The following is a 15,478-nucleotide window of genomic DNA, read 5'->3' on the forward strand; positions in this document are numbered from 1 at the left end:
ACAGTTGTGTCTGAGAAATGAGAATCTCAAGACGAAAGCACAAACAGGCTAGCTTTGACTAGCTTTCTGTGCTGCGCTCAGTGCTCACAACAGTTACACCAAAATATGTATTTATACAATTGCAACGGTTGCTGTGATATTGCGAGGATCTTTCTTATTTGTTACATGCAAAAACACAGAAATTATAATTACGAAAGTTTTACCGAGAATTAAAATATGAATCCTATTAACCACCAAATGACCCAATGGTTAATTAGTATTCGAGGATGTATTTTTTTTAAGTTTAATCCATTTGAGTTATTAATAAGAATAGCTATTGAAGGGGTTTATCGAACTGTTAATTTTAAGGTCTTGAAAGATTAGTAAAGGTGTACGTAAGTTAGCTCCAACACCCTCGATCATATAAAGAAAAAAAGAATCCCATTAGAAATAAAATGTTTTATATATACCGGTGAAAACTAATTTAAGGTTATGAATCCTATTAATCACCTAAATAACCGAACAGTTAATTAGGACTCTTGAATGTATTACACTATTACTCAAGAAGTTTTGAGTTTGATTTACCTAAGTTACTAAAAGGGGTGGTCATTGAGGAGTTTATCCGATTGTCAACTTCAAAGCTTTGAAAGATTAATTAAGGTGCACGTAAGCTGGTTCGAACATCTTTGATCAAAAAAAAAAAAAAAAAATCCTATTAGAAATAAAAGGTTTTTTATACATAGGTGAAAACTAATTTAAGGTTATGAAAGAATACGATAATACAAAGTGTTTGATTTAAGGGTTATATACCGCCTTTATGGAATTGAATGCCTTTTCTATGTTATTTTTCGTTACGGGATTCCCTAAATTGACCTCTCTCTACATATATTTTAAGAATTTCACTTCAAGAGATGATGAGGAGTAAAAGGCACCCCCTCGTACAGATTCTCTCAGTAATATTACACTCATAAACTTTTTTTATTAACTTTCTCTCATAAATACGACATGTCAGTTTATGATTGATCAATTTGTAATAGATCTCCGCTGTTCGATAATAAGTCCCGTTTACCTATATCAGCGATTGTGAAAAATGTTTGTGACAAAGTTCCATGAACAGAGTGTAGCCCAAACCACTTATATCTGGTTTGGGCTGGTAGTGTGTAGCCCAAAACGAGGCGATAATGGGCCTAAGCGAACATCTAAATCTAGAAATTGGCCCAGCCCAAGGATACAAAATGTGCGCCTTAAATTAACTAAAGAAAGAACAGCAAATTTCAGTGTTCATCACTGGTTCTTACTGAACCAATCTAAAACCCTAATCAATAAACTTTCATTCAAAACCCTCAAATTCTCATTCTCTTCATTTCTTTACTATACCTTGACGATGACCAAGGTTTACGGTACTGGTGCCTATGATTTCAAGCGGCATCGGGTCGCGGAGTACCCGGTGGAGTTGCCGAACCAGCTCGGCGACAAACCGGTGGAGTCAAAGGCCGGTTCGACGCTGCCAAGTTCTATTACTCTCTCGGAAATTCAACGCGATAGGTTGACGAAAATAGCTTCAGAGAATTGGCTTAAAGCGGAGAAGGCGTTCGATGCGGAGCTGGTGAAGGACATTTATACGACTGAGTTAACGGTCAAGGAGGGGAGGAAAACAGTGCCGTTACATAGAGTTATGATATTGGAAGTGAGTCAGTATTTGGAGAATTATCTGTGGCCGAATTTTGAAGCGGAGACGGCATCGTTTGAGCACGTGATGTCTATGATGCTCATGATTAATGAGAAGGTAAATGTTTTTTTTTTTTTTTACTGAAGATATTGTTTATGGGACAGTGTATTTTGTTTTTATGAATTTAATTTTTGATATATTTGCAGTTTCGGGAGAATGTGGCAGCTTGGATGTGCTTTTACGATAGGAAGGATTTATTCAGGGGATTTCTCGAGAGGGTTCTTCGTCTCAAGGAGGTTTGTGATACACCGTTTTTCTTTTTAAATTGGAATTGATAATTTATGCTTTTCTGTTTGGATGGGGAGAAGTGATGTGAAGTTGAGAATGAAGATTAATTTTAAATTTTTTTATTGTTTTGAGGTGAGTGGTGAAAAGGACAAAATTAGTATGAGTAACTTGTGGAGAGATTTTTGAGGGAACTGAATAAAAACTCTAATGAAAATATAACACAATTAAAATTTGAATATTGAGCTCTTTGTTTATATGTGTCTTAATTGCACCACTGTTTAAGAAGCATGTTGCTTTATTTTATATACTTTCTGTTGGCATGTGTAAATTTGTTAAGACAGTCTGAACTTTTTTAGACTGATTTATTGAATCTATATATGGTTGTAGGGAAGAGACCTAACTATAGCTGAGAAGACGAATTATCTGGTTTTCATGATAAACGCCTTTCAGGTATGTTAGCTTCCTAACTTTGCTTTTATTAGATACATTAAATATATACTCCTACTTGTTGGATTTTTTCTCTGCCCTTTGGTTGAGGTTAGTTTCAAGGATCTCTTACGGCAAGGAAATAATTAATATCTTAAAGAAAATAAGATGTTTTGTTTTCTGTTGTTTATTTTGCTGCACAGTGGATAAAGTTCTTTTATCTATTTTCCCTAGAGCTAGCTTGATGCTTGCATACCAGTTTCAATTACCATTAAACTGCACAATTTTTTTTATTTTGATTTTTTTTTTATTGATGAAGTATTGTTTATGGAATTTCAAATTTTTATTGGCTTTTCTTTATTTTGTCAAATCATTTTATTCACAGAGTTTGGAAGATGAAATTGTCAGCGAGACTGTCCTGAAGCTAGCTAGTTTAGAGTGCTGGCATAGTTTGTCTTATGGTCGTTTTCAGGTAAGAAATGCTCTCTGTTAGCTTTGTTTCATGCTAGATGTAAAGTAGAGTTCTTTTTTATGCATGATTTGCTTCTGTCTTTGTAGATGGAGCTTTGCCTTAATCCAGATTTGATCAAGAAATGGAAGAGGATGATAAAGAGAGAATCTAAGGAGGCTGCGAAACGAGGAGGGCCTTTTGACCCCTCATCATCGCTTGAAGTGAAATTCTTGAGAAATCTTTTTGAAGAGTTTCTTGAGGTACTGTTTTACTAAATTAATATATAGTTGTATCTTTATAGTGTTTTAATTTCCGGTGCCCCACAATTTTAAAAATAACATTTTACAACTTTTTAATGTTTACCAGGTGCTAGACCACAAGGTTTTTCCACAAAAGCACTCTGTCAATGGTGATGATGATATTGCTGATGCTTATGGTTTTGAGCGAGTTGACGACGCTTGTGTCTTGTACTGTGAGAGGTTTATGGAATTTCTTATTGATCTATTGAGCCAACTGCCTACAAGAAGGTTTGATTGCTACTAGAGTCAGTCTTTTTTTATTTTGTTAAATTTCCTTTGGTGAACTTATTTCTGGTCATCACTTGGAACATTTAGGCTGCCGAACAGTTGAGAGCTTTTGAGTTTTCGCTATATTCTTAAGTCTTTCAGCTGGTCTTGTTTGATGGACTTTAACCTGAGATGAGCCTATTAAAAAGAAAAAAAAAATGTTTCCTGTTCTTTTAGATTATAGAAATTAGTTTCTTAGATTTGTTATTAGTTGGCATTTATATGCTTCTTATACTGGTGAAAGGTGAGAATTTCTTGTACATCTGATTATATCATGATATGTTCTGTCATTCTTATATTGTTTATGCTATTTCTCATTTTTGGTTTGGTTTTGCCGGTACAGGTACCTTAGGCCTCTTGTTGCTGATGTAGCAGTTGTTGCTAAATGTCATTTGAGTGCTCTTTATAGACATGAAAAGGGAAAACTCTTTGCGCAATTGGTTGACTTACTACAGTTTTATGAAAATTTTGAGATCAATGATCATGTTGGCACACAACTGACTGATGATGAGGTTTTACAATCTCATTATGATCGTTTCCAATCTTTCCAATTGCTTGCATTTAAGAAAATCCCCAAGGTGTGTCATAGATAATCTTGTTTAGTTTATATATTGTCTCACCTTTAAAAATCAGCTGCTATGAAATTTGGGACTAGTACTCGTTATGGTTGTTCTTTGCAGTATCTAAATTTTTCCTGTATGGTGCTTGCAGTTACGAGAACTGGCACTGTCCAACATTGGCTCAATCAACAAGCGAGCTGATCTATCAAAGAAATTGGCAGTACTCTCTCCTCAAGAGCTGCAAGATCTTGTTTGTTGTAAGGTTTGTAGATGGCCAATTTATATGTTTCTAGAAGTATCTTTCTGAATACTCTACTAATTTAGAATACTGTGTAAATCTTTGATCTCCTGACATTTACTTCTTTGTGCAGCTCAAACTGCTTTCAAAGGAAGATCCTTGGTCTGAAAGGGTTGATTTTCTGATTGAAGTCATGGTCTCCTTTTTTGAGAAACAGAAGTCACAAAAAGAAGCCATAAATGCTCTTCCACTCTACCCGAATGAACAGATTATGTGGGATGAAAGTGTTGTGCCGAGCATTAATTACTCTGGGGAAGGATGTCTTGCTCTTCCAAAGCTTAACCTACAATTCTTAACCCTCCATGATTATCTCCTCAGAAATTTCAATCTCTTCCGTTTGGAATCAACATATGAGATTCGTGAGGATATTCAGGAAGCTGTGCCTCACCTCCTTGCTCACATTAATAATGAGGGAGAAACTGCTTTCCGTGGCTGGTCAAGAATGGCTGTGCCAATTAAGGGCTTTAAAATCAGTGAGGTAAAGCAGCCCAACATTGGAGAAGTCAAGCCAGCATCCGTGACAGCAGAAGTTACTTTTAGCATTTCAAGTTATAAAGCACAGATAAGATCAGAATGGAATGCACTTAAAGAGCATGATGTCTTATTTTTACTTTCTATTCGCCCTTCATTTGAGCCTCTAAGTTCAGAGGAAGCTGCAAAGGCTAGTGTGCCACAGAGGCTTGGCCTTCAATATGTACGAGGATGTGAAATTATTGAGATACGTGATGAGGAAGGAACTCTTATGAATGATTTCTCCGGAAGAATTAAACGTGATGAGTGGAAGCCACCAAAAGGTGACATGAGAACTGTGACTGTTGCTTTAGATACAGCACAATACCACATGGATGTCACAGACATTGCAGAAAAAGGTACAGAAGATGTTTATGGGACATTTAATGTGTTGATGAGGAGGAAACCGAAGGAAAATAATTTCAAGGCAATCTTAGAATCTATAAGAGATCTGATGAATGAATACTGTATTGTTCCTGACTGGTTGCACAACATATTCCTGGGCTATGGGAATCCTTCTGCTGCACAGTGGAGTAATATGCCTGATCTTCTGGAAACAGTGGATTTCAAAGATACTTTTCTTGATGCAGATCACTTGAGAACTTGTTTTTCAGATTATCAGGTTGGTTTTTTTTTTTTTTCTTTGCCTCTGATTATGGGAAACTGCCATGTTCTTATATTTTAAGAATGATGTGACTTAGAAACTTGTTTTTGTTATTGTTTTTTTCTTTTTTCTCTTGAATCTATAGGTTAGTTTTATAAATTCAGATGGTACTGAGAACTTGGACCCAAGGCCTCCATTCCGAATTAGGCTTCCCAGGACACTGAAAGGCAACACTCATGCTCTTCCTGGGAATAAGAAATTAATTGCTGATTCTATTAATGATGCTAACATGGTGGATTCCTGTGGTGAAAAAGATCAACTTATTGTTGAAGCATACATCCCTCCAGACCCAGGTCCTTATCCCCAAGATCAACCGAAACAGAATTCTGTGAGATTCACACCCACTCAGGTACTAAGCAACTCTTTTTTGTGCTCACTTCTTTTTCCTGTATTCCATCTTAAATTAAAACTTTTTAATCTTTAGATGATGTTGCAACTGGTTTTTTTGGTAGTTGTTCTTAAAGAAGTTGAAGTCTTTTATGGCACATCCCTGTACTTTTAATTGTTTTATGGAAAAATTGATTGTAATGTTCACGCTATCTTATCAGGAAAAAAAATGGTGACTTTCTGTCTGATTTTTTTTTTTTTTCCTTTCCTACAATTAATTTGCTAATACACTCTTTCATGGAATCTGGTGATGCACACTACATCCCATTGTTCTGAATCTAATTTTTTTCTATCCTTGGACTTCCTAGTCTTTATTTACTCAAGGGAATGATAGTGTTTTTTGATTATTCTTCTTGTTATCTTGAGACATGTATTGTCTAATTTTTTATACTTATTTTGAAATGGAGGGTGCATCAAAGTGATGCCTTGCTGATTTGTCTTTACAAGTAAAGACATTTGTCTAGATTGAACCTGTTTTCTTTGCAAAAGTCAAGGTTTGAAACATCAGAAGTTTTTCAATGGAGTTTCATGGTTGTAGACTTTTGACTCTACTTTATTAGAGCAAGGAGTGATGTTTTTGGATTCTCTCAATAATGATTTTGGTTAATTATCTGTGGCTCGGATATCTTTGTTGAGAGGGATTTGATGTTGATCTATATTGAAAGTTACAGCTTATTAATAAAAATAAAGGCTGCTGTCTGCGTTATTTTTCTGTGACTGGACACTTCTTTTTCTTTTTGTTCAGATTGGGGCAATAATATCTGGCATTCAACCTGGACTAACAATGGTTGTGGGTCCACCTGGTACGGGAAAGACTGATACAGCTGTGCAAATCTTGAATGTTCTCTATCACAATTGTCCTTCTCAAAGAACATTAATAATCACTCATTCAAATCAGGCTTTAAACGACCTTTTTGAGAAGATAATGGAGGTACTTTTGATCTACTTTTAAGATTTAAACACATAGAAAGGATTCACTCTTAGTCCTGCCTTCTGTATTGTGGAAGTGACTGTGGGACACTTAATTTCTTGAGTAACTTGCTAATGCATGTCGTGTTTTGCTTTGTCAGAGGGATGTACCTGCTCGCTATCTTCTACGTTTAGGTCAAGGTGAACAAGAGCTGGCAACTGATCTTGACTTCAGCCGGCAAGGCCGAGTTAATGCGATGCTTGTTAGACGGTTGGAGTTGTTGAGTGAGGTTGAGAGGCTTGCAAGATCTCTTCAATTGCCGGAGGATGTGGGGTATACTTGTGAAACTGCAGGATATTTTTGGTTGCTTCATGTGTACTCACGCTGGGAGCAATTCCTGGCTGCTTGTGCAGATAATGAAGGCAAACCAACATTTGTACAAGAACGCTTCCCCTTCAAGGAGTTCTTCTCCAACACCCCTCAGCCAGTTTTTACAGGTCAGTCATTTGGGAGAGACATGCGGGCGGCTAAGGGGTGTTTTCGTCATCTTAAGACTATTTTCCAAGAGCTTGAAGAGTGCAGGGCATTTGAACTGCTCAAGTCAACTGCTGATCGAGCAAATTATCTAATGATAAAGCAGGCAAAGATTGTTGCGATGACTTGCACTCATGCAGCTCTTAAGAGGAAGGATTTTCTTCAATTAGGTTTTAAGTATGACAATCTCTTGATGGAAGAAAGTGCCCAAATTTTGGAGATTGAAACTTTCATCCCAATGTTGCTCCAGAGACAGGAGGATGGTTATGCACGTCTTAAACGCTGCATACTGATTGGTGATCATCATCAACTGCCTCCTGTTGTTAAGAATATGGCTTTCCAAAAGTATAGTCACATGGATCAGAGCTTATTCACAAGGTTTGTTCGTCTGGGTATTCCTTATATAGAGCTCAATGCTCAGGGTAGAGCTAGACCGAGCATAGCCAAACTATACAACTGGAGGTACAGAGATCTGGGAGACCTTCCTTATGTGAAGGAGGATGCAATCTTCCATAAAGCAAATGCTGGATTCTCCTATGATTATCAATTGGTGGATGTTCCTGATTATCATGGGAGAGGTGAGAGTGCCCCTTCTCCTTGGTTCTATCAAAATGAGGGAGAGGCTGAATATGTTGTCAGTGTCTATATATATATGCGGCTTTTAGGGTATCCTGCAAATAAGATATCCATCTTGACAACTTACAATGGCCAGAAGCTTCTGATTCGTGATGTTATTAACAGGCGATGTGTTCCATATCCCTTTATTGGTCCACCCAGTAAGGTAATTTTTTAAGTATAGTCCTTTTCACATTAGAATTTAGTTTGACATTAATATCTAAGGAAGCAGTTCAATAGTTTGAATGTCATGTATTTATTGTTAGCCAGCGAAGGCCTTATGAGATCTCCTTTGTGCACATAAAATTTTGTTTGATGACCATATTTTTGAACAACTAGAATGAGCTGTTGGTTGCTCTCTTGGTATGGATGTGAGGTTCTTTTAGTTCCTCTGATCCAGTTATAAAGGCTGGATCCTTCATATGGTTTCTTAATGACTTAGGGCTTTGTTTCATTTGTCATGGCAATGTGCAATCATTTTTTTATACTCATTCCTCTAGTTTTAGTAGATTGATGCTTTATAGTTGTGCTTATATATAACTGCTTCCCTTTATGTTTTGGTTCAGGTCACAACGGTTGATAAGTTTCAAGGTCAGCAAAATGATTTTGTATTGTTGTCTCTCGTGCGTACTCGCTTTGTGGGTCACCTTCGTGATGCTAGAAGATTGGTTGTTGCGATGTCTCGTGCTCGGCTTGGTCTGTATGTGTTTTGTCGACGTTCTCTGTTTGAGCAATGCTATGAACTGCAGCCTACATTTCAACTTCTGCTCCAGAGACCTGATAGACTTTCACTCAATGTGAAGGAGACTACATCATATACTGAACGTAATGTTGAAGACATCGGAGATCCTTATCTAGTTAGTGGCATTGAGCATATGGGTGATATTGTCAATCAATTATATCAGGTAGCTCTCTTCTTGATATGATTTATATATTTGTGGTATTCTGCATGGTTGATGCCTGATTTTGAAGCATTGCATTGCTTTTTGCTTGCTTTCCAGTTGGAAATACTCGAGCCTTAAATAATTGTTAGTATTGCATGGTAATCATGCTTTTTCAAGGTCCAGTAAATGCATTACAGCTTTGAGTCCGCTAATGTTGGTTAATACAAAATATGAAGCCGCTTTTAGATATTTGCTTTTCACTGTTGGACTTTGACATTGATGAACTCAGGCACTGATCAAATGCATACCATTATTAATTGATTGTTACATTCTAGTTTCTCTACAGCATTATGGTTCTAGAATTTTTGAACTTCAGTGATTAACAAACTTGAAGTAACAGAATAATAAGTAGTTTCATAGGAGACTTTGATTTTAGATGTATTGCTATAAAGTTCTCTAAACAAGATTCTCTGCCACAGTACCTCCAATCCTTGGGAGGTTGGTAGGGCCTCAATCTAAGGTCCACTTGGCATGGATGGATGGGCTGACGACTTCAGACATTCTCTTTCTCTATCCAGAACTCCAAATAGGATTTAGTTACCCTAAAGGAGGCAGATATATTTCTGCTTTCATATGTTATCTTAGTGTATCTACAAGTTCTCCAGTTGTCTCTAGTTACTTATGAACGTTGAGAACTACTGAGATATTTGAAATGTGAATCTGTTGTTGGTTACAAGAATTTAAGTTACTCAAAGTTTCCATCCATGATTCTAAGTTTCTTGTTGACAGGCAACCGTTGCTAGCTATGAATATCATCAGCACATGGCTTATTCTGGATCAATGGATACGTCAGGTGAGCAGAGTAACCAGCCAAATTCAATGGCAATGGACGATGACATGGATACTGATATTCCAGCATCTGCAAATGGTTCTATGGATGGTACACCACCTGTTAGCCAGTCGGAGGGCCCTACTGACATGAATGGCCTTGCAAATGGAGAGACATCTCATGATAACCAGTTAGATAGCGAAACAGATACTCAAGTTCCATCCACTGATGGGAATAGCAAGCCACTTGAAAGTGATGTAAAGGAGGATACTAAGTCGGAGTAGTCTAAATTAACAGTGTGCCTGTTAGCATTTTAACTTTTCTGCAATTTTGCAGAAACTTCAGGTTCAACTGGACAGACAGCAAAGCAAATTTGAACTGCGCAGTTATGGGACAAGGAAACTTGGTATATTTGTGAAAAAAAACCTTTTAATCCATCTATTTTGGGGTCAAAAGCTTCTACAAACCATTCAAAGCTTGTCGACAACAACTGTGCAGTGCCTCAGCTGCAGCATATGCATTAGGAGAATGATGGGAGTCGTTATTTGCATGTACAGTTCGTAACTCTTGGAAATAACTTGATGGGAACTCAACTGAATGTTACTAGCTGTACTGATATTTAACTACGAGAGAAATTTTGCTGTAAATTGTATCATTAACTTCAGATGTTGCCCCGTGTGATTGAGGGTTATCACTCCTAAAATGTCTTGATTGAGCCATTTCGTTTAATGTGCAAGAGTTCAATCTTTTGCAATTTATAGTCATCGTTTTCATTTTGCACACCCCTAATTCCTAATATGAGCTATCTTATACCAGTCTTCCCCTTGCCTCCTTTGAGGTTTTGATTTCAGCAAATCACAGTCGTTGATACTTGATATACAAAAGAGTCAAGGAGGAAGGCAGGCCCTCTTCAGGTAAGGACTGAAGCTTGTTACAGCGATTGATCTCCGAAGTCGTAAGAGATGCGAGGTGCTGAATGCCCTTTGTAATTGAGGAGTTTGAGACAATGAGAGTTGGAAGTCTGCTGATGCGTAATGAGTTCGGGTTACTAGGAAGCAACTCTTGCATGGGAAATAATTCCAATTAGAACTAAATCGGAAATCTTCGCCATGGTATTCTGGAAACTAATTCACATATGGTTGATCGCAGCTTGAAACTCTGCACAACCGACCAGAGTTAGATTCCAGGATTGCGCTCGTTATTAGATTTCAGAGATAGTATCAGTGCTAAAACAATACCCAATTGGGCTCCAGTGGTAAAATAGGAAAATGATTGAGCTCTGAGCCTATCAGGTCTCCAAGCATCCCTTTTCCGTATCAGGGCTTGTAAAATATCCACGATCGAATCTACAAAAGTACCAATCAAGGAGAAAGCTTTGAACAGATCAACAAATAACAATCCCAATAGATAGATCTTTAATGTCAATTGATATTTCAATCACTCTCCTCTGATAGTTAATAAATAGATGATCTTTTCTTACCGAAAATGCAGGCTCACTTACTCATGAGAAAACTTCCTCATCAATTTGTATTTGGGGAATATGAGATATCCTGTACCAGTGTTTCCCTTTCTTATTCTGAAGTTTTAATTGCAGCAAAGGGCACTCTTTGATACACAGAAAAGTCAAGGAGGAAGGCAGACCCTCTTCAGGCAAAGACTGAAGCTTGCCACAGCAGTTGATCTCCAATGTTTCGAGACATGTCAAGTGTTGAAGGCCTTCATAGTCCAGGAACTTGAGATTCAAAAGTCTGCTAATCCGCAAAGACTTGAGGTTGCTGGGAAGCAGCTCCTGCTCTGGAAATGACTCCAAGGATCTACATACACCTTCAATCTCGAAACGAGTAAGATATTCAAGCCTTCTTAATCCCCATTCCTTACAGGGTGTGAGTTTGGGGCAAGAAATAATGCAAAGTGAACCTAAGTTATTAGGAAAACCTCCTTTAGGAATTGACATAAGTTCTGGACATTCATTTATAAATAGTGACTGAAGAGATATGAGGCTTTGCAGCTGCTCCGGAAGTTTCCTGAGACTCCTGGAATTAGAAAGCAGAATTGACTTCAGGTTGGGGCTCCGCAGTCCTTTTTCTGGGAAATATTCCAGGCTAGGACAGTCCCTGATTTCCAGGGCATCAAGCGACTTGTGATCCTCAGTTATTAGTATGGAATTCAAATTTGCACAATCCCAGACCACAAGACTTCTGAGCTTTGGAAAGGAGGATAATGGGAATTCTGTCAGAGAATCACAGCTGCTGCCAATGCACAAGTGTTCAAGGACTGGGTACTGGTGTATTGTCACTCCAGGGGAGATAAATTCTAATTTCCTACAGTCACGGATATAAATCGTTTTCAAGGCAGTGGGCCAATAGCCTCCATGAAAGAACTTGAGAGAACAACAATTGATTATATATAAATGTTGGAGATGAGGATTGCTGTGCATCAGTTCCCCAGGTATAATATTTAGTGCTTCACATCCTTCAATTTTGAGGCTACACAGATTTGGAGGTAATTTCCTTAATTGTGAGATTTCTGAAACTTTCAACCTTTCAGGACTAAAGATGTCATGCAAATTGTCTTGGACATGCTCTGTGTTCATCTTATCAACAGTTTCAGCTCTGAGAATCTGTGATGAACCTTCATGCTTAAAACTTGAAGTATCCTCAATCAAAAGCTTAGAAGTTTCTTGGGGAGAGGCAGACAATGTGATTGAAACATCAGTCTTATGCTCGGCATGTTGCAAGGCAACTTCATGATCGCTTCTGAGTTGCCCCATGTTGCTGTCAACCTGAAGTCCTGGAAGTGTCACTACAAGCTCTGGACATTCTGAAATGTAAACTCTAGTTGAAGGAGGAAGGCACTTGGGTAAGCTTTTTTTCAACTTGGGGCACTTCCGAATATGAAGTTCCTGAAGACAAGGAAACTCTCCACCTTCAACTTCAGTAGAAATCCATTCTTCCCATTCCAACATTCCCTCAAAAATTAGAGTCTCCAAAGATGGAAATGGCCTGAGATCTGAAGAATTATTAGCCCCATAGAATTCTGGACCGACCCTTTTTACTTGTTTCATCTCTTTGATAATAAGCTCCTTAAGAGACGGTAGCTGCCCAAGAGGAGGCAATTGCAAGCAGTTATTACAGTTGCTAAGACGTAGGAGAACCATGTTTGAGAAAGACGAATCTCCCAGCCAGTCTGGAAGTTGCGTGCCATTGTAAAGCTTAATGCTGAGCTCTTTCAGATATTCATGAGGTTGCAGCTGTTCAAGCACCTCTCTTTCAATCTGTGGATCAACTGTGGTGTCACTCCATTCTAACTCTAGCACATCAAGTTCCTCCTTGTTTTTCAAACTGGCCAGGGATGCGTCTCCAGCAAAAACCACGTTCTGCAACTGTGAAATATGAAGGGTTCCACGAAGATTTAAAAGGGACCCCAAATCTTTAATTTTTGAGCCACCATATTTGCCTACAACAAAGTTAGACAACTTTTGAAGACTTGTTAATCTACCAATGTCTGCCGGCATCTCTGTTAAGTTAGTTCCAACTATATCGAGATGACACAAATTAACAAGGCTCCCCATGTTCCTTGGCAACTTAATGAGAGAATTACAATTTGACAAAATCAATGTCTGCAAATTGTAGAGAGAGTTTACAGATTCTGGCAACCTACTAATCGCAGTGTGAGAGAGATCAAGGTAACGCAAAAGTTCCAACTCATGACCAATTGAATCAGGCAACTCAATTATAGGATAATGAGACAATGAAAGCACCCGCAAGCAGTACAGGTTATCCAACAAAATCTCTAGTACCCCACTACTTATGTGACTTGATTCATTCTCTGGTGGCAATTCATATGGTAAGAAGGTCCTTAAGAACTCAGGTTTAGAAACTTCAACAATTTCAATAAAATTGCCTCCACAAAATGACAAATGCCGAACTTTGTTCAAAACAAATTCCAAATTCTTAACATCTACCAATCTGGAAAAGTAATCATGATTTACCAAGCTAGAAAGTTGACCATGATTTGGCAGTCTTGATATGTAATTTCCAGATAGGATTAGAGCTAAGTCATGAACAAGATCATGCATTGTATAGCGAGATCTAATGGTAGTTGATTGTTGAAAGAAAGACCTTGATGTCAACTCTTGAAAATACTGATGGCCTACCTCTTCCATTCTTTCATGTCTCGATTGTTCCAGAAAGCCTTCTGCCATCCATAAGAGGATTAACTTCTCCTCTTCATACTCATAATCCTTTGAAAAGATCGAGCAGTAAGCAAAGCATCGTTTTAGATGTGCAGGAAGATAATAATAGCTCAACATAAGAGCTTGGAGAATTCCATTCCTGTCTGATGACGAATCAAACATGTTGTTCTTCAACACAACGTCCCACTCTTCAACCGTTAGCATAAAACGCAATAAACAACCAAGCAGTTTTGCTGCTAAAGGCAAACCATTACACTTCTTCACAATTTCTTTGCCAATCACTTCTAGTTTGGGATATAAACTGGATTCCTTATTTTCAAATGCATATTTTGCAAAAAGCATCCAGCTATCTTCATATAGTAATGGCTTCAAACGGTAAGCAGGAAGAGTGCCAATAAATGCTGCAATATCTGAACTGCGTGCAGTCACAATAATCTTACTGCCTTTCTCCCCAGCATTAAGGAGAAACCGCAGAATTTCCCAGATAGAATACTCATTAGACCGAACATTATCTAAAATGAGTAGAATTTTTTTCTTGTTGAGACTCTCCTTCAACTTAACTTGGAGGGAATTTCGGTTTTCAACATCCGAAGTTTGATCAGTCAGTTGCCCCAGAATAGCTTTAGTCAATCTTTTCGCATCCAAAACCTCCGAAAGACAAACCCAAGCTTTGCAGTCAAAATATTTCTTCACCCTCTCATCGTTGTACACAAGCTCAGCCAGGGTGGTCTTACCAACTCCAGCTTCTCCCACAATGGCAATGACATCTGACTGGTAAACTGTTTCATGTTCACCTGAAAGCAACAGCTTCAATATAGTCTCTTTGTCTTCATCCCTACCAAATACAACTTGGGATTGATAATCATCTACCAAACTAGAGGATGGCAGCTGATTCGATTTCGTTACTGTAATACATTCTTCTTTTAATCCAAGTCTGTCTTTTTGCTCCCCAAGTTGTTCCAGCCTGACAATTAAAACATCCATCCGGTCTCCTATATCCTGTGAAAATGTAAATACCAAGTCCCATACTCGAGACTCAGCTTCCAACTTGCTCCGCAAAGCTTGGGTGGCAATCTGGTCAAGTAAATCTTCAATATCATAGCAAAAGTCCGTAATCTGAGCAAGCCAGTCGCTCACTTCAGGGTTTCTGAATTGTTTCTTCTCAGCATCATGGATCACAGCATTGATAGTTGACATTGTTTTCTTCAACTTCTTCAGCCATGCCTCGTCGAGTTTATGTTTACGGATGAAGTGAGTGAGTTCAGGAGGCTCCAACTTGTCAAGCAGCTGTTGCAAAAAACCGGAAGGAAATGATCCCGATCTTAGAAAAAACTCAGCAGCCATGCTCTCCTCCTTTCTATGAGAAGATACAAAAAGAAGGATATCTCAGGAGGAAATGATCTGCAATAAACACTTCCTGTAAGAGCTACAGTGGAGATGAACAAAGGTATGATTGTTATTTTGACTAATATGTAAAGGACAAAGGAGATACAACTTTGAGAATTCCGAAGTTTGGGCGGATAGATCAAGAACTAAAAACTATTTCTACAACAAATAAAAAAAGTTTTTTATTTCATTGAACGTAACTGAGTCTAATTGGCAGGAAACAAGAAAAGATAGAAACAATTTTAAACAATAGTTGACAAGTATTTTGTCTTATGTTGGCGGACAAGTTCCTTGTGCAAATTCTTGATTGATTGATGATCTATTATC

At 38.0% G+C, this 15,478-nt stretch overlaps 2 protein-coding genes across 2 annotated transcripts; one reads left to right on the forward strand and one right to left on the reverse strand.

Moving 5' to 3' along the window:
- The first annotated feature begins 1,264 nt into the window (after nt 1-1,264).
- Nucleotides 1,265-10,149, forward strand: LOC116119173 (RNA helicase aquarius-like). Its single transcript, XM_031405121.1, has 14 exons — nt 1,265-1,765; nt 1,855-1,944; nt 2,324-2,386; nt 2,748-2,834; nt 2,921-3,073; nt 3,180-3,340; nt 3,723-3,957; nt 4,091-4,201; nt 4,311-5,369; nt 5,497-5,760; nt 6,544-6,729; nt 6,869-8,023; nt 8,424-8,762; nt 9,531-10,149. Exons 1-14 carry the CDS (start codon nt 1,364-1,366, stop codon nt 9,852-9,854), a joined length of 4,629 nt encoding a protein of 1,542 aa, XP_031260981.1. The 5' UTR covers nt 1,265-1,363; the 3' UTR covers nt 9,855-10,149.
- A 922-nt stretch (nt 10,150-11,071) lies between these two features.
- Nucleotides 11,072-15,109, reverse strand: LOC116119166 (putative disease resistance RPP13-like protein 1). The gene has a single exon (XM_031405113.1). It carries the CDS (start codon nt 15,107-15,109, stop codon nt 11,072-11,074), a length of 4,038 nt encoding a protein of 1,345 aa, XP_031260973.1.
- Nucleotides 15,110-15,478: the final 369 nt, after the last annotated feature.

Source organism: Pistacia vera, unplaced genomic scaffold, assembly GCF_008641045.1.
Source record: "Pistacia vera cultivar Batoury unplaced genomic scaffold, PisVer_v2 Contig875, whole genome shotgun sequence".
NCBI classification, from domain to species: Eukaryota; Viridiplantae; Streptophyta; class Magnoliopsida; order Sapindales; family Anacardiaceae; genus Pistacia; species Pistacia vera.